A 20040-nucleotide genomic window follows, 5' to 3' on the forward strand; every position below is an offset into this window, starting at 1 on the left:
GAACTCAAGAGCCAACGGGAAGCCAGGAACGAGCACTGTCGTCGTCAGGAGCCAAAACCGAATTCAGGAGCCGAGGGGAAGCCAGGAACGAGCGTTGTCGTCGTCAGGCGCCAAATCGGATTCAGGAACACGAAGCTGTACAGCCAGGACCCAAGGAGAACAGGCAGCAACAAAGCAATGTCTCAGAACGACACCTTGCCGTTGTCGGGACCTTCACTTCCAACTCCACTTTTAACTTACACCTCGGAGTCCGATGATGATGAGGCCTCCGCCCTGTCATTATCCACAGCTGATCTTGATCTTATATGTGAACCTTGCCCATCAGCCCTCCAATCACTCCATCTTTGTTCAAGACTTAGATCTCCCCATGTCCCTGGTGTACCAGTAGTTTGCCAGTCTCCTGATGCACCCTCAGAAACTGGCTCTGCACACACATTTACTTGAGTCCAATCTGCAGCATCTTCCATCCCACTCCCAGACCCATCGTACCCAGAAAAACCCTCAAACATTTCATCTTCCATGGGAGCAGTAAGTATATCCCGGATCTTCTTCCTTTCCCTTTCCTCATCTGACTCTTGCTCCCGAGTTGACCTCTTAGTTCCTCTACTTTCTGTTAACCCATCATCTTCCGGCATTGACTCCTCTTCACTAAAGTACCCTTCAAACGTTTCATCCTCAGAAGGAGCCATAAGTATTTCCCGAACCCACTTTACTTGCTGTTCCTCATCAAACACCTGCTCACCATTATCACTTTTCCTCCTACTAGCAATTTTACCAGTAGTACCAGAAATGCCCCTTGGTCCAACTACAATAGTAGTGGGATTGTCAGTTTACAGAGAATTAGAATCCCATTGATCTAAATGGGGGATCAAGATGGGAGATGCTACATAACACCATAAATATGATGTTTATGCTTTTATAACTCCTCAATAGGATCCCAGTCAACGTCTACATGACCGGCTTATTGGGACAGAAATTCATCCTAAATTGTACAACTGTAGTGTGTTTTATAGAAATTCCCAAGCTTTCAGAATCAGTCACTTGTAGAAATTAGATGTCAGTAGTTAGTGTTACTTGAATAAGGATCCACAATATGTAATGGTGATCTAATAACATATGTTTATTTTTTTAATTATAGTACTGGATCGAGCTGATCATGTCAATTCTGACAGCATAGCACTGAGCTGATTAAAAATGGGATTGTTTCTATAGAGTTAGTTCTGTTTGTGTGTCTTTGTTTTGTACAGTCATATTTTCACAAATTGTGGTTCTGCTGTCCTCTATGTCACAGCTTTATTATGACTGTTTAGATCTTAAAAGATCTGTATCAGATTATTTATATAAATATACATTGAGTTACATACAGTAAGCATATTTATTCATAAGGATAAGTAAGGTTTACACCTCTACTCATGCAAATATTTCTGTCTCTTTTTAGGCAAAACCAAAGTTAATTGAGCCAATTGACTATGAAAATGTAATTGTTCAAAAGAAAACCCAAATACTCAATGATGCCTTGCGGGAGATGCTACTTTTTCCTTATGATGACTTCCAGGTACATTTTCCTTTTCTAAATGTTTAATGTATTGAGATTCATTTTTCCAAATGTTGTTTGTTTAAAACCTCAGTCACTTGTATCAGTTACTATATTTTTCTTTCTCCCACTTTGAGGTTTATATACATCATTGAACACCCTTATCTTAAAATGATGATCAAAATATTTACTTGAAGTGGTTCATATTCTAGTTTGGTTATCAATGAAACTCAATCAGGAAGGGCATATTGCTCTTACACTTTCATTTGAAATTACAGTACTTCCCTTTTATTTAGAAAACTTTTAAAGTTTTGCTTCCTGATTTTTAAAAATATCTTAAATTGAATAGAACCACAATGCCAGATGTGGACTGATTCCTTTCACCCCATCCTGCTTGTATACTAAGATTCTGTTTATGTGTCACTGGACATCTGTTCTTCATTGCTAACAACTGTTGACTTTTTATAGATGGAATGGTAGGATATTTTTTTAATTTTTGTAAGTGAAAGTAAACTGGAACATGTATTACTTACCATTACATAAATCTGAATGGTTAATTGTATAGTTGTTAGTTAAAATATAAGTGTTCCCCCTCCAGAATGTGCATTAGTCTGCAATGGCATTAAAACACAAGTTATGTGTGCAGTTCTTTAAGATATTTTTTCCCCACCCAACCCCATCCCTGGATTTCAAAGAATGTAGCAAATGTTCTGTAAAGTACATAAAGTCCAACTGTGTCAACTGGCTTGTTGCATTAATTTGACCTGTTTTTGATAATATAGTACTCATGAATTAAGCACAACAATGCAACCAGTGATTTTATGCTGTCATGTATCTAAAATAGCCAAACACTTGTCTTATCAACACAGAACTGTAAAATTATTTTAATCACAGAAATGAGAATGAGGAAAGACATAATTTATTATGGAAACCTTTTCAGCTATCACAGGGTCAGATAAATACTTTCTACCATTATTATGTACTAAATAAGCTTATAGCCTAGCTTTTGTAGGAATATTTCCAGCTCACAAGTCAAATGCAAGATCCATAGGTCGAATCCATCCACCCTGTCATTTTATGTGGCCCAGAAGACTTTTAATGCCAGGGCAGCATAGTTACATTTATACAGTCTTACAATTACAAATGCCCCTTTGAAAGAAACCATAAGGCTGATGTGGCTGTCCGTGAAAATGAGTCTGACACCCCTGTCCTAGAGCAGTTAAGAAGCATGGCACTAATAAAAATTGCACTGTGTTTAGGCTATTTTAGATTTTGTTTTAAAGCCACTATGTTAGAAAAGCATTTTTAATTTCCTGATTGAAATAATAATAGCTTCTGCTGCTATGTGGATGAGCCACATGGTCATCATTCATTTCATATATGGACCTTGTGTTATTATAAAACCAACTGGGTTGAGAGAAGAAGATAAAGAATATGAAGAGATTGTGACTTTTGTCAAACATTGAAAGTTTTCTTACTGAATTTTAATTAATAGGATCAGCACTTTTTTCTGAAAATTTATTATGTTTATACATATACCCAGTTGTAAAGGAGCTCAGCAATGTTTATCTGCATGTTTGGATAAGGATATTTTAAGCGGAGCTAGGAAGAAATTTGTTGGGTATCTATTGAAGGAACAGTATCATATGCAGGAAGCAGGTGCAACTGCAAACAATAGAAAATGTGTATATATATTGCGAAGACAATTAAACATCTTTGAATTTGGGTCATTTCACCAAACCACCGAGACTCCAGATACATTTAATGCCATCTGAGAGTGCTCGTAATAGAGTTTTACTTGTTGTCTCGTTGTTGTGTTTCATTTGAATGGGGTCCAGATAACATCAGTTCTATTTGCAAATCCTTATTTCCTCTATTGTATCTGTCTTTTTTATCACATAAATCTGTTAAGGAAAGAAAGTTGGAGTAGTTCCACCATGCATGTTGATTGATCTCTGCAACAATGCTAATAAAATTCTGGACTAGAAAAAGTAATATTTACCTGATTTTCTGGCCATGGAGGAAGGTGAGAGGTTTAGCAGATAATTGAGTTTGGGATCCTGGAATTTTCACTAATCCCTTTGTGAAAAATGCCCCACAGCCTAGCATATTTGTGAGAGTTTTTGATTGCTGACTCTTGTGCATGGTTCCTGAACAGTTCTTACCTTCTGTTTGACTGAGGAAGTTCATGTAAAATTTATGGAAAGATTAAGAAAGGGTTGAGTCTAATAGGTCAAGCATGCACTGGTGGGAGGAGAAGAGACAGAACCAGCAAGAGACACATTTGCTTTGTGGGGAGGGGAGGAATTATTCTAGGGAAAGTAGAGTTCAGATGAAATTTCTTATAAAAGGACATATCTTTAATTTGGAGAGTCAGTTAGAATATGTAAAGGGATGGACTGAAACTTTCTTGTGCATTTCAGGGGAGTCTTTTCATAATATTTAGGGGAAGGCTCACTATAGCAATGATAGCTTCCACTCTTCTTTTGTCTCATTCATTTTTGTTCTGCTAACTGTCTCTTCTACCGACATAGTCTTGGAGAAATACTCCAGACGTGATCTACCACCCTGTTTTTGAAAGCAAAAATTAAAATAAAATACACTATATAGTAGAGTGTGAAGAATCTCTATGTATTAAGGGATTGTGAATATTTTTCACAAGAGTACTGGTTAAGCATCCTTTATCTGGTATTTAAAAATCTGAAATATTCCAGAATCCAAAATTGCCCACATGTATGATTGAGATATTGACATACAGTAGAGTCTCACTTATCCAACACTCGCTTATCTAACATTCTGGATTATCTAACGCATTTTGTAGTCAATGTTTTCAATACATCGTGATATTTTGGTGCTAAATTCGTAAATACAGTAATTACTACATAGCATTACTGTGTAATGAACTACTTTTTCTGTCAGATTTGTTGTCTAACATGATGTTTTGGTGCTTCATTTGTAAAATCATAACCTAATTTGACATTTAATAAGCTTTTCCTTAATCTCTCCTTATTATCCAACATATTCGCTTATCCAACATTCTGCCGGCCCGTTTATGTTGGATAAGTGAGACTCTACTGTATTTGCTTTCTGGTGGTTCAGTGCACAAGCTTATTTCATGCACAAAATTATTAAATATATTGTGTATAAATTTACTTTCTGACTGTGGGTGGTTTTATATGGACACTTCATCCTAAGGCTGATCAAGAGTGTTTAATTTTGGATTGGCCCCAGGATTGTTTTTACCACCTACCCCTGGCCATTGCAGAGATGTGGGAGGAGAGTTCTTACTGCCAGCTCCTAGGTTGCATAGGCGGGACGTTGTCCTGACCATCTGGTAGCATTTGGTTCAGGGCTGCTAGATGGCTACTCTTAGTGTCTCCTTTGTTTTCTCATCATAGCAGTGGCCACTGGCATGACATGGCTGCTGTCTATTGCTTATCAGTGATATTGACCGAGGTGCTAGAGTGATGTTGGATAGAAGAGAAGGAATTGCCCCTTCTTCTCTTTCTTTCCCTAACCAATCGCACTTATGCACTGGCCGAAGTCACTCCAGGAGATAAACAACACTAGCCATGTCATACCTGGTGGTTGTCACTACAGTGAGAAATGGAGGAGGATGGTAAGTGCAATTTTATGTCCCTGACCCACCGGGGTTCATGGAATATGAGATGGCTGTGTAAACAGTTGTGACCAGTTTTATTGCAGCACCAGCCCAACTGCTTACATGGGCCTAAAGTCATAGTTTGTGCTGGATTCTCAAGGAAAATTCAGAGCAACTTGCAAATTTTGTCAATGTAGTTCAAGGCCATGTTTAAGTGGTTTTGGCCCATGTTAACTCAAATTAGCACCATGCGTCATTCAGATGCCATGGTGCTGATTCCCACTCTCTTTCAGAGTAAGGGTCATAGATGTCCACTTGGGTATAAGGTGTATATGAAACAAAATAATTTTGGGTTACACTTGCATCCCATCTCCGAAGTATCTCACTACCTATGCATATGCAAATACAAATATTTTAAAATCTAAAAAACCCTAACCACTTCTGGTCCCAAACATTTTGCATAATTGATATTCACTTTATATTATCTTAATCAAATGGCTATTATACACTCAGTGAGGATACAATAAAAGGTACTGGTGATTAAAATACCTGTTATAGTATTTTAATATTCTTAAAAAAATAGGTCCATAAAATAAAGACAATAATTAACAATAGTTGGTTATCAATGCATGAATGGGATTGTTCTGTATTTAATAGAATTCTTTTTGTCATTTATTGTGTTTTTCCTTTCATTAAAGACCGCAATATTGAAGCGACAGCATCGATATTTATGCTCTACAGTTCCTGATAATGCAGAGAAAGAAGCTCAGAGTCTATTTGTAACTGAGGTAATAGTTGTGTATGCTACCTGATTAGTTTGTATAATTTTCTCTTGTAGCAAATTAGAATGTAAATCATCACTTGTTTTGTACTTGTGTTTTTTTCTAGCTACTGGATAAAACTGAGACTTTTGCATATTTTTCTGACTCTTTTTTTACTCTGGGACATTAACAATTCTTTTATGAAAAAATTATCTTTATGTAAAAATTAAAATTGTTCTACAGAGAAAAGGGTTTATTTAACCAAAAGTCCCAAATTCCAAAAACATCTTGCCATTTTCTTAGTACATTAGATTGCTATTCAGCTGTCTCTTACTACAATAAGAGAGTAAAGAATGTGGAAAGTTTTCCCCCTTTTTTTACTGCCTTGCCTTAAACCTCTCTTTCTGTGCTATGTACATCCTGTAGCTTTGGAAAACTGTCTGCCATCCCCGCACATTACTATTTTGTTGTAGAATAATGAGTGGAAAATATAGCTCTTTGTTGTTTTCTTGGACCCAACAAAAACAAGGGAAATGCAGTTTATTAGTGTTAACTTCATGCCTTCAAGTCTCTTCACCCTTAATCCCATTTTACTATGACCTATTAATATTAACATAGTCCTTACTATGAAGAAACCTCAGGAACTCAATTTTCATTCTTCCATCAATGCTCTCAAATGTTTTCATCATTAACAGCGATGCAGGGCTCTTTTACACTATAGTAAAACCTGAAAGGAAGCAGGTTAAAATAACCTTCTTCCTCTCGGGTTGTAGTCCCCACCCACAACCCAAACCTTGGGCCTTCTTGGGAGAGGTGGCTAGATAACATCCCAGAAGAATCAAAGGTTGATCTGGGGTGCCATCTAGAAGTGGGATGGCTGAGGGGATTGACCCCTGTCCCTCATCTCTAAAGACCCTGATCTTAGCTTAAGGTGTTTAATTAATATAGTGTTTCATTAAAGATGTTTGATTAATGCAGAGTAAACTGGAGAACCCAGTTTACTCTGCATTAATTCGATTTTACCCGAGCCAATGCTCAGGTAAAATCCGAGCAACCCGAGCAAAAAAGTGAGAGAGGTTCCACATTTTGGGCCTGTCTGGAAGGGCCTGTAGTATCTGTATCAGTTAGGTCAGTTGTGAGGAACTGCATGGGTTGAAATATACGTGTTGCTAGATAAAGACAATGTTAATCCTTCCTGTCCCAGTGTTTCCTCCTCAGAATCACATCTGCTGCAGCAAATAAGCTTGAAAGCCAAAATCCATTGGCAGCAGTGGGATCTTTATAATATATATTATAATTCCACATATTTTTGTCAGGGGTATTTTTAAAATAAGTATTTTATTTTAATTTAAAATTGTATACATCTCCAGGTATGTAGAAACTACTGATTTAGTTTTTTTAGTCTTTTATTTCCAGATTGACAGCACTCAACTATACACTTTCACTATTATAGGGGGTGATAAAACAAGACTAACAAATACAGTGTTCCCTCACTTATCGCTGGGGTTAGGTTCCAGGACCACCCACAATAAGTGAAAATCCGCAAAGTAGGGACACTATATTTATTTTAATATTTATACATTATTTTAGTATACACTATTTTAAGTCTTTATCAACTAATTGTATGTTGATAAATTGCCTCCTTCTCCTCCCGTTGCCACTTTGACTCCTTTTCTCTCCCTGCGGCTTCTCCTTCCCCCCTCTCTTAGGCTGTAAATTGTAATTTTTCATGATTTATAATAGTCTTTTAGAGTTTACTGAAAAACCGCAAAACAGCGAATCCGTGAAAAGTGGACCGCGAAGTAGTGAGAGAATGCTGTACTTTATTAAATATTTATACACATACCACACACACTAACTAGACCTTGAAAAATAAAAATAGTCCATCATTTTAATCTAAAAATATGGCATATGTAAGAAACTTACACCTAGCTTGGTGGAAGAGAATTTATTTCTGGCATGGCCCTGTTCGGGATGATGGGAGAAGCACTCCAACCATCTGGAGTGCTGTTCTAGAGTAACATCCTTATGCTTAAATGCCAGAAAAATATTGTACTGGCATAATTTAGGTAAACATTCTGTGGGTTAGTGCAGTATACTTGTATTGCAATAAAGGGTTTAAAGAAATTAGCGTTTCTCAAATTTGTTGTACCCCAGATCCTTTCTATTTTCAATATACATGCTTCAGTATATTTCCACAAATAGCTGGGATCTCAGCAGATCAGTATTCAACCAACCATTTTCCTTTGATAGTTTTAGCTTTCAACTGTGTTTTATTTGACATTTTTTTTAAAAAAATGTGGCTTTCAAGTTGAGAATTGCATGACTTATACCCTATCTCTAAGAAAAATACTCAATTGTCTTTTATGAAAAATCAGTTGCCAGCATGGCTTCATATAATGACCTTGACCAACATACAAGAAAAACTTGTGTTGGAGCCAAAACAGATGAGAATGGTTGTGTTAGTCTAGCAAGGGTGGAGTAAAAATATGCTTCTTCTGACTGAAGACTAAGAAGACTATGCTGAAAGTGTACACATATAGCATTCCATAGCCAGTTTGGAGCAATACAATCTTTTTTCAAATGATATATTTGAAACGGTGTGCATAGAAGGCATCGGTGCATTCTTCTTATAATAATATGAATGCTAGTTTTATTTTAATAATGAAAATTATACTCATTTATAATAAAGAAACTCAGTTGACCTTTGTTCTTTTAACTCACACAGTTTTAAAGGCACAGTTTAAAAACCCAATTTAAATCGAGACAAATTCTTTTACTTCTAAGAAAACCACATTATTTGTTGAAGACTATTAATTAAATATATGTATTTATTTTTTCTTTGTAAAGTGCATTAAGACGTACAACTCTGACTGGCATGTTGTAAATTACAAATTTGAAGATTACTCAGGAGAGTTTCGACAGCTTCCAAAGTGAGTAAGGTTTTCTAACATGTATACAGTTTCTATATTTGCAAAAAGATTGGAAATTTTCAGTACCAAATCAGAAAGTTGCTTTACTTGGCATGAAGTGCAGCGGAACTTCCTGTCTTTGTTCAGCATCTGTAACATTTAGGTTGGATATTTACTTTGCAGATATTCAAGAGTGACCTATTAAAACACAAGGAATAGTATGATGGCAGCAGTCCTTGGCTATGCATCTAATTGCATGACTGTGTTATGCCTGTGGATGCATGTTTGTATGATATTGGCAGCTTTTGTTCTATTGATAATCCTGATTTTACAGATAATAATAAATAACTTTATTTTTGTACCCTGTCTCCATCTCCCCAAGGGGACTCGGAGCAGCTTACATGGGGACGAGCCTGGGCAACATCGTAAAATATTCCCAGATCATGAGAAAAGAGATAAATAAAGGATAAGAAATTTCTTATTCTTGCACTTGTAATGAATATTGTAACGTTAATGGCATGTGTATATTTCTCCCCATGCCAAGCGCCACTACTTGGGAACACAGTATGAAAAAAAACCCCTTGTCTGTGTTTTACCTTGCATCCATATTATTGGCAAGCTGCAACCCTCTTATATATAGATGCTGTTAGTCTGATATAGACTATTTGAGTTGTGGTTTCTTCTTCTTTTTAGTAAAGGGACCAAATTAGATAAACTTCCTGTTCATATTTATGAAGTTGATGAAGAGATAGATAAAGATGAGGTAAGCATATGATTTTTCTTCCTTGTCACTTCATATTTTTGTAATATGATAGTGTCTCAAATAATACCGAAATAAATATTGTCTAAAGAGTTAGTATTGTATTCTGAAATAATTTAAATTTGTTATTATCTTATTACACCATTTTGAAATCTTCTACTTGAGAGGCAGAATCTATGCTAATTAGTTATTGTATTTTCTGTTTATGGGAGCTACATTTGGCTCAATTCCTGGTTCTACCTTGTTAAGAGCGCATCTACACAGGCCACATACCATGGGGCTGCTCTGGATGGAGTATTCTGGATCAACCCAGAGGGAGTCCACACTAGGACCAAACTGAGTTCAGCCCCATTGGACAGCTGCCCTTACCTTCACCATCTTGATAATGGCCGCAGAACTTGAAAAAAACCCTGGTTGACTTGTCACCTTTGCTGATGCAGTCAAAAGTATCAACACTACTTGGAAAAGGGGAAAAGGAGTGATCCTCGATCTCCTTTCCTCTCTCCCCTGTTTGAGTCATTCTGGCACTTGGATATATACTCAGACAATGTATTTCCAATTTGGAGTCAAAATAAGAGGAGGTTTAATCAACACTCTGGACAATTTGCTTTGGTGAAGAGGGAGGGTCAAAACAAATAAATGCTTGTCTACTTCAACATCTGATGTATGCTTATTGTATTGTTTGAAACAATAATAATTCTGCTTATCAGCAGGCAGTAGTTTTTTCTTGATTTTTTAAAGAGTTGAAAAAGCAAACCATGCTTTTGAACCAGTGTTCAACCAGGATGGGGAAATGACCTGATCAACAGGAACCAGGAAGTGACTTTCTGTTGTAAAATTGCTACATAATTAGGTGCCTTCTATTGACTTAACAGATGACATGGTCTGAAGTGCGTGCAAAGTTCATAGTGTTTGTTTGATTTTTATATCCTCTCTTATGCACTAATTGAACTATATGTAAAACTGCCATGGTAACATCAAACATTTAAATATAGTTGGCAGAATGGTCAACAATGAAATGCATATGTTGCATTCCAACTTGGTTCAATTTAAATCACCATTTTGTTCAGTTGAGTTTGAAATTTAAACCGTGAATGGCTTTGTTGTATTGTGTATCTGATGTTGCTTACCAACAGTGTTGCTAGAAATGGACTCTCCTTCTGTACTTTATTTCTTTATTACTGTAACACTGTATTACCACATCAGAGGTTATCACAAATCCTTCTCTACTCCTTGTAAATTTCAGATAATTTGACTTTGGCTAACAGGAGCCTTATGGATCAGTTGACATTGCTTTATGTTTGGTGGACAGAGGGTGACATGCTACACCAGGGGTCCCCACACTTTTTAAATAGGGGGCCAGTTCACGGTCCCTCAGTGTGCATAGGAACAAATTCCTATGCACACTGAACATATTTTGAAGTTAAAAAAACAAACAATAAGGGAACAAATACAGCCTCAATGTTAATATTAATAAAAATCATCTTCATCATCATCATAAAAATAATAGAGGGTTGGAAGAGACCCTTTCAGCCATCTACTCCAACCCCCTTCTACTTTTGTGCACCAAAACATAAAGCACCCCTGACAGATAGCCACCCAATTATTATTATTATTATTATTATTATTATTATTATTATTATTATTATTATTATTGTTATTATTATTATTATAACAATAATAATACTGTAATAAACATGGTTGGAAGAGACCCTTGGGCCGTCTAGTCCAACCCCCTTCTGCCTTTGTGCACCAAAACATAATCAAAGCACCCCTGACCACCATCACCACCACCACCAACAATACAGTAATAATCAGGGTTGGAAGAAACCGCTAGCCTTCAAGAAGAATGAATCCACAACAGGGATGAGGAGTTTTTTCCAGTCATTCACATTGGAATGACTGAGGAGAAGGGAGAGAGGCACTCCCTACTTGTCTCGCCGCACATGCATGCGCCTCGCTCTAACTCTCGCTGTGCGGACTCCTTGTGGATGCATGTGCATGCGGGTCAAAACAACAACGGAGGCATGCCTGTGGCAAAAGGAAGAGGCCTCCCTCTTTATCTCACAGACTCCCTCCTTGTTTTGTCACGCAAGATAAAGAGGGAGGTCTCTTCCTTTCGCCACAGGCACGCCTCCGTTGTTGTTTTGCCTCCTCCATCTCCAAGGAAGGCACACACTGGGTGAGGGAGGAGGCGGGAAAGGAGCATGCAGGGCGAGCGATGAGGTGGGAAAGGCTCACGCCTTGGCGGCAGTGGCGGGGAAGGAGTGCATGGGGCGAGCGACGAGGTGGGGAAGGCGTGCGCCTTCCCCTCCTCCCTCGCCCCATGCATGCCTTCCTTGGCGGCGGCAGGAAAGGTGCGCACAGGGTGAGGGAGGAGAGAAAGGCTTGTGTCTTTCCCTCCTTTTCACCACATTCACCTTCTGTGGCGGAGGAGATGGGGGCCTCCGTTGCGGGGGCCAGATAAATGGCTCTGATGGGCCGCATGTGGCCTGTGGGCCGTAGTTTGGGGACCCCTGGGCTACACCATTAGCTAAGTTGGGAGTGAGTTGTGAAAAATGGGAAAGTAATGAGCATGCTTCTTTTCAAATTTCTATCTACAACTGAAATGCTAGTTAAGATAGAAATTAAATATTACAATTGGCAAGCCTTTTACAATAAGATTTTCTGTCAGCAAAGGAGTGTCATAATGGTTGCACAACTACAAGAAGTGTTTTGCTAAATATTATTTTCATGCTGATAGGAGTTATACGTGTCCTTTGTCATGTTTAGAGTATTGGGAACTCTCTTATTGTTTTCATCAAATCTTCTAATTTGAATGGGAGCATCACACTGATGATCAGTATTAAATTGTTTTTTCCCCCCATTATTTTTTTATTTTGTAAAGAAACATAATACATTGAAAGTGGTGGAACAATATATTGATAGGAAAGTGAGGGAGGTGAAAGGGTTCTGAAAGTAGGTGAAGAGAGAAAAACGGAGGGGGGGGGGAAGAAAAAAAAGAAAAGAATAGAAAGAAGAAAAAAAAGAAAGAAAAAAAATAATTTAAAAAAATTGGTTGACTTCCCATCTTGACCTTGGAGTTTTCTCTTTTGTTGATAACATATTGGTATTTTCCCTTAGTCTCTTTTCGCTTAAACCGTTTTATATTGTAGATAAGTCTATCGTGAAGTCCATTCTTCTTTTTATCAATAATTTTATGAAGTTTGTCCAGTCTGTATTATTTTTACCCTCTCTTATTTTTTGTGTTAGCTTATCCATTTGTATCATGTCCAAGATTCTGATTAACCATTCCTCAGGAGTAGGAAGTTTTTTCCCTTTCCAGACTTTCGCTATTGTTAGTCTGGCCGCTGTGCTTATGTAGAAAAATATTCTGTCCTCATTTTTTAAAAAATTTTGAATTTGTAAAGCTTAGTAAATACATTTCAGGTTCTAATTTAAATTTGATTCCTATGATTTCCTGTGTTATTTGATGTATTGTCTTCCAAATTTCTTTTAAAAGAATTTTAAAAGAAAAAGTATTAAATTGTTGATCACCTTTAATATTTGGGGGTTTACTATACTTATGGAAAACATATTGTTTTTTCATTTCCTGATACCACACTATTTCTGGATATGGAGAAATAGATGGACCACACATTTAACTGATAGCATCTGATCTGTTGAACTCTCTTTTCTCTCCCTTCCTTCAGATTAAGGCTTTAAAACATTTTAATGGTAGTTTTAGTGCATTAATCTTTCTTTTTCATAATATCACTAGGAATGTATTTTTATTGGCTTATCCGGAAATTTGTGAAGAGAAGTGCATAAACAGAACAGGATTGTGCTGGATCCCTCCAATCCTTTGTTAACAATTACAAGGCCTTCAATAATAATGTATAAGGTGGAAGTGTAGTGAAGGGGAGGGGGAAACTGGCAAGATTGATTTGCTTTCTTTGAGAAAACCTATATTCTGCCTTTTATAACTCAGTGGTAGAAGCTTTGCTTTGCACATAGAAAGAATCAGGCCAAATCCCTCATCTTCACACTGGCTGAGAAAGACCTGTTTCTAAAACCTGTCTCTGGTGAGGTGCAATTAGTCAATATTATGCAGAGTCTGCAGTACTGAACTCAATGGTCCAGCTATTTGATGGCAGCATCCAAAGTACCTAACTGAGCAATATACAGTACAAAATACTTGCTGTACACTTTCTTTGTGATTTTGCTTTTTCATGCATAATTTTGAATAATAACTGACAGAAAAGTTATGGTTATGGTTGACTTGTGGCAAAAGACCCAAATATGCATTAAACTTATTGTAATTTTTCCTTTTTTTTAAAGGATGCTGCTTCTCTAGGATCCCAGAAGGGAGGAATTACAAAGCAAGGATGGCTGTACAAGGGGAACATGAACAGTGCTATCAGTGTTACAATGAGGGTACATGAATTGAATCTATATTTGCTCTTTCTCCTTTAAAATTGTAAAAAAACCCAACAAAAACAACCCTCACATTTCTTACAAGAACACCTTGTTTTTACTTTCAATATTAAAAGGAAAAGATTTCCTCTTGACATTAAGTCTAGCCGGGTTCAACTCTGGGGGGTGGTGCTCATTTCAATTTTTAAGCCGAAGAGCTGCCATTGTCTGTAGATGCCTCCTAGGTCATGTGGCTAGCATGACTGCATGGAGTGCTGTTATCTTCCCGCTGAAGCAGTAGCTATTGATCTACTCACATTTGCATGTTTTTGAACTGCTAGGTTGGCAGACGCTAGGGCTAACAATGGATGCTCACCCTGTCCCACGTATTCGAACCACCGAACTTTTGATCAGCAAGTTCTGCAGCTTAGCGGTTTGACCTGTTGCGCCATTGAGGCCCCTTGACTTTCAGTATTACGTCTACATATAAACACAACTACTTATTTTAATCAAAGTCTAAAAGTTAACTCTGGGCCCCATTTATTTTTCATGGATTCTATTACTAAACTTTATTTTTTTAAAAAAATATATTCTGCATTTTTTCTCTTTAAAACATTGTTAATTTGTGAATCTCTTGAAGTTTTGAAGTTACATTATAGTTTGTTTTGTTAGTTTAGATTATAATGTAACCTTTTCCCCCTACCAGTCATTTAAAAGAAGATTTTTTCACTTGCTCCAACTTGGGGATGGATCGTATAACCTTAATTTCTACAAAGATGAGAAAATATCGAAAGAACCAAAAGGATCAATATTTTTGGATTCCTGCATGGGAGTGGTCCAGGTAAACAGGAGACAGTGTTGTTTAATACATTGCTTTGATCTTATACAAGTTTAAATGTGCATATTCCTTTTGTCTCTCATTATTACTATAACATTGCATTTTAAAACTATTTTATATTGTCCTAAATACTTACTAAAGAGCAAGTCCAATTGATTTTATTTCTTGATTCATATAAAATATTTTTATGTATCAAATTATCTAAAATGATGTTTTTCTGTTTTCAGAAGAATGATTAGTAGTAGTACAACTCATCTAGAATTATTGTTAATGTACTGTTTAGAAATTAACAATTTGAGTGAACTGCTGAAAAATAGTTCATACAAAGCAGTTTAAGTAACTATAAAGATTTGACAGAAGCATAAGTAGTACTATAATATTACTGTGAGATGTTTTGCATAACTTCTTGTGTGGGATTTAAGTTGTAGGAGCCAGATCACATTCATAGCTATACTCCCAGTTGACCTTTACAGAATTAACTTTTTGTTATTTTTAAAAAACATTCTTTTGAAGAAAAACAGCACAAGCTTTAGTTGGAATCTTGCCAGTAGCAAAGATGAAAAAGGGAGTAATTCACATCTGTGTGCTAAAGTATTTGGTTGATTCAAACAACATTGTGAATATCTCTAGTGAAACAGACTTGGAAACATTTTACTGTATTTATTCTGCATTTTGGTGCATTTATTGTGGTATATACTGTAGTCTCTTTTCCTTTTATCTTCATAGCATTGTGTAGCTCATATCTTCTTAAACTGTGGGTCTCTACCCCAAATGTGGTGCCCTTAACACAATGCTGGGGGTCACAAAATGTTGGCATCAGTAAAAGGTTTCACACAAATCTGTTAGCAAGAACATGCAGTGTTTACAGTGCACTCTGGGAAAAAATGCTTCAGCTGTACTCCACAAAAAGGAAAATCAGCCTGTTTAGCAAATACTGATTTATTTTCAGGAAATGTCCGATTTGTATATCTATTTTATGTACCTACTAGCTCGGGTACCCGGTGGTATCCAGGTTATTTGAAAACTGTACAAAATGCATATGGTTGTGGGTGAACTACAACTCACATCATGCCAGGTTAAGCCCCTGGAACTCCATCAGTGGTTCAAGTTTGTCATGTTGGGCAAGTTTGCTCTCTAAATTCATCATCAGTGGGGTTCAGTGTGCTCTATGGCTGTGGGGTGAACTATAACTACCACCATGGTGGGTCAGTCGCCCTCAATTCCCTCCAGTAGGTTCAGTTGGTCATGGGGGTTCTGTTTTTCCAAGTTTGGTCCTGGTCTATTGTTGATGGGAATCATGGTGTCTCCAGATGTGGGTGAACTACAACTCCCAGAAATGAAACATCAGTTCCTTCAAACCCCTCCAGTTGGTCACGGGGGTTCTGTGTGCCAAGTTGGTGGGGATCAGAGTGCTCTCTGATTGCAGGTGAACTATAAACCCCAGTAACTACAGCTCCCAAATGTGAAGGCCAGTTCCCCCCAAATCCCTCCAGTATGTTCTGTTGGTCATGGGTATTCTAGTCCAGATCCATTGTCAGCGGGGGTCACAGTGCTGTGTCTTGATGCAGAGTGAACTGCAACTTCCATCATGTTGAATCAGTCACCCCAAACTCCTCCAGTATGTTTAGTTGTTCCATTGCTGATCAATCCCACTCTGTTTACTGTGTGCCATAGGAAAGGGTTAAGGGAGAGGCAGTGGACAGGTCATGCAAATTCTACACTAATGGAGAGAGAAAGGAACACAGGGATGTGTCTTTGGTGGAGGAAAAAAAGAAAATCTAGGAGGAAATTGTCCTTGTGTGAAAGCCTTTACTTGGGTGGTGGGCAGGATGGTGTTTGTGGAGGACATTGGCAGAGCTCTTGGACATGTTCACAGCGCCCGCTATAACCTGCAATGTTCCTTGGAGAAAGGGCCATTGGTGGCTCCTCAGCACTGGGAGTTGCAGCTGTTTGTGGAGGCGGGAGCCGCCTGTCTATGCAAATGGACACCCCTGCCACATATACACATACAAATTTTCACTCTTATTATGTGTATAGATATATATGGGGTCATGCAAAAAATTCTCAGTTAGAAAGGGAAAACACCCTTGAAGTACATTAACTTTAAGGTAAAAATCATGAATCAACAAAGAAAAGCATTAAAATTGCTTCCTCCTCAGAGACATTTCCTGTATGTTCTTGTGCTTTTTACAAGGAAACTTCATGCTCCCTGATATACTGAAGATATACAGACCCCAAGCTGCTAAATCTTCTCTTGCAACAGGTCCATCAACTTATAATGTAGCAAGTTACCCACATTCTTCAGTGATAATACAAACATGGATAGCTATTGCAGGTGACAATCCCTCAGATCACTCGACCCCAACTAGAGCATAAAATCTCATACTTGCTCTTTACAAAGATATTCTGCTCCACTTTACATTGTCCTCCACCCCTAAACTCTGTGTCTGATTATGCATTTTATCCGTCAGCCTTATCCTCAAAACTGATTTGCACCAGTCCACTCACCCATGCCCAGTTATTTCAGCCCAGTTATTGGTTGGTTTAATGGTTGTTTTATTTTTGTTGTAATGTTCCTGTTTTATTCTGTTTTTATGTTATTGTCTATGTACTTACTATGTACTAGTATGTACTTAATATATCATATTTTATATTTTAACTATGTTGCTTGAGCTCATCCCCATGTAAGCCACCCCGGGTCCTTTCGGCGAGATGGAGGTGGGGTATAAAAATAAATTTATTATTATTATTATTATTATTATTATTATTCCTCACAATCCACATTCAAGTCATCTTAAGTAGGCACCGAAACAAAACTTTTTGTTTTCCCCTCAAAACTGCACCATCAAATACGCATTCAAAACTCCTCTCTTGGGCTTCTGTGAGCTGAACCTTAAATTGTTCCTTTCCATTTAATGTAATAAGTCTAATATTTGTGGTTTCTTTCCCATTATACAAATCTGACTAGAGTTCATATACTTCCTATTTGGAATGTTTATGCATCACTACTACCACTATTGTTAGGGTGGTTTGTAATGGGTAGTTTAATTAATTCCCTTTCCAAATAAATGTGTTCAGTGTGAAGCCTTGGAATTTAGGATTTGGGAATGATTTCTCACCTTCTAGCAGTGGCTCTCAACCTGTGGGTCCCCAGATGTTTTGGCCTTCAACCCCCAGAAATCCTAACTGGCTGGGATTTCTGGGAGTTCTAGGGTAGGCCAAAAATAGTTCTAAAGCCTATTTCTTGGTTTTTCTCGGCAAGCATGAGAAGAATGCTACTGTTGTGTAATGGTACATGTTTAAGGCAGCTTGCATTTTTTAGTATTGCTGTAAACATATTCACACCCCCACAATCTTAAGCATAAAAGCTTTACTGTTTTATTTTCTTATATGTATGTAGGTTGGCTAATATGAAGCAGAACCAAGTCTTGTGTTGTTTTCAAGTTACAGTTATTATATGGTATAATAAGTTTATAATGGTGTACTAAATAACAAAGAATAGTGCATAGGGAAATGTTGGAGAAGGAGGAAAAATAAAGCTACTGCAACTAGTATGCTAATTATTATATTACAGAACAACAAAGTCCGACGTTTTGCTTTTGAGCTCAAAATGCAAGACAAGAGTAGCTATCTTCTTGCAGCAGACAGTGAAGCAGAAATGGAAGAATGGATTGCAACTCTAAACAAAATTCTCCAATTAAATTTTGAAGCTGCAATGCAAGAAAAAAGAAATGGAGACTCCCATGATGGTAAGTCTAAGCATTTTGCTAAATAATTTGAACGAAGGAATTTGCTAAAATCGAAATCGGGAGGTTTTGTGTTTATCACATTTTGCAGCCTTTGTACTCTCCATGATATACTATATTGTTTTGTGTAGATGATAGCCAACATTACCATTCTGTACTCAATCTTTACCATGAGACTGTGAAAGGACTATTTCAACCTATGTGTATCTTGTTGCACGTATTTTAGTAGTGTTGCGTTTTATCTTTCTGTTTTAACCTTGTTGTACCCTCCTTCGTCCTGCTGTATGCCCAGTTGACTACTTATGTTTTGAGATACAACATTTTTCTTGGCTTCACCATGTTGCCATGTAAAGGAGATGGAAAATAATGAGATGAAAGGTGACACCCAGCTAGCTTTTATTTTCTACAGTGGCTAGCTATAGATGTCTTTGAAGCTTTAAGTGTGTCTAATAGCACTATACTTCCCTTATTGTTGCTTTACCCAATTATCAGATATACAGAAGTGCTCATGTGTCTGAACATGAGATTTCATCCACCTATAATTAGTAAATGCTGATGGCACAGCTATCCATCATCCATTTGTTTAATCCATGTTGAAAATATGCATCAACTTTTTCAATAATCTGTAACTGCAAGATATAAATTATTGTAAGAAAACATGTTTAGATTCTGTAAATAAGTGCATTTTTCTTCAGGGATGATCTTGAAGTAACATCTGAATGACCTGATGAGCTTTGCTGATGAAAATCTGTAAGGAATTATTTGTACTTGGGAAAGCTATAGGTGGATATTAGTCCAATATCACATAGTGTCTCATTTAGATTAGTTCTTGACTACTGCAGAAGAATGTAAAGCTCTAGAACCTCATCCTCCAAATAGTAACTAGGAAATAGGAAAACTTTTTGATTGTAATAATTTATTTTAGTCAACAGTGAGCTTTTATAACTACAGTAGAGTCTCACTTATCTAAGCTAAACGGGCCGGCAGAAGCTTGGATAAGCGAATATCTTGGATAATAAGGAGGGATTAAGGAAAAGCCTATTAAACATCAAATTAGGTTATGATTTTACAAATTAAGCACCAAAACATCATGTTAGACAACAAATTTGACAGAAAAAGCAGTTCAATATGCAGTAACGTTATGTTGTAATTACTGTATTTACGAATTTAGCACCAAAATATCATGATATATTGAAAACATTGACTACAAAAATGGCTTGGATAATCCAGAAACTTGGATAAGCGAGGCTTGGATAAGTGAGACTCTACTGTACTTTAATTTTTTTTCCAGATGATGAGCAAGGCAAGATGGACAGTTCATCATCCAGTTTGGACTTTCTTCCTGAAAATATCAAGGTATGTTTTCTTCATCTTCCAGTTTCATTTGTTAGTGATGCAGTTCTACTCTTAACTAAGGGTGAAGTGTTGATGATGTATTTATGTTGTACTGATATCAGGATTTTGCTGGCTATTTATAGGAAGTTGTATTTTTG

General features: G+C 37.1%; 1 protein-coding gene across 16 annotated transcripts in view; it reads left to right on the forward strand.

The window, feature by feature from the left end:
- dock9 (dedicator of cytokinesis 9) overlaps positions 1 to 20040 on the forward strand; it is a 144460-nt gene that overhangs the window by 51875 nt on the left and 72545 nt on the right. For all 16 annotated transcript variants that reach the window (XR_010004366.1, XM_062975483.1, XM_062975486.1 and 13 more), the window contains exons 2-9: positions 1439 to 1555; positions 5834 to 5923; positions 8747 to 8829; positions 9502 to 9571; positions 13889 to 13984; positions 14670 to 14804; positions 18376 to 18550; positions 19839 to 19903. Coding sequence is in view for 15 of the 16 variants with exons in the window: in XM_062975483.1 (XP_062831553.1) it covers positions 1439 to 1555; positions 5834 to 5923; positions 8747 to 8829; positions 9502 to 9571; positions 13889 to 13984; positions 14670 to 14804; positions 18376 to 18550; positions 19839 to 19903 (831 nt within the window). In the remaining variant the exon portion in view is untranslated. The remainder of the gene's footprint in view (positions 1 to 1438; positions 1556 to 5833; positions 5924 to 8746; positions 8830 to 9501; positions 9572 to 13888; positions 13985 to 14669; positions 14805 to 18375; positions 18551 to 19838; positions 19904 to 20040) is intronic.

Source organism: Anolis carolinensis, chromosome 3 (assembly GCF_035594765.1).
Source record: "Anolis carolinensis isolate JA03-04 chromosome 3, rAnoCar3.1.pri, whole genome shotgun sequence".
In the NCBI taxonomy this organism is placed as follows: domain Eukaryota; kingdom Metazoa; phylum Chordata; class Lepidosauria; order Squamata; family Dactyloidae; genus Anolis; species Anolis carolinensis.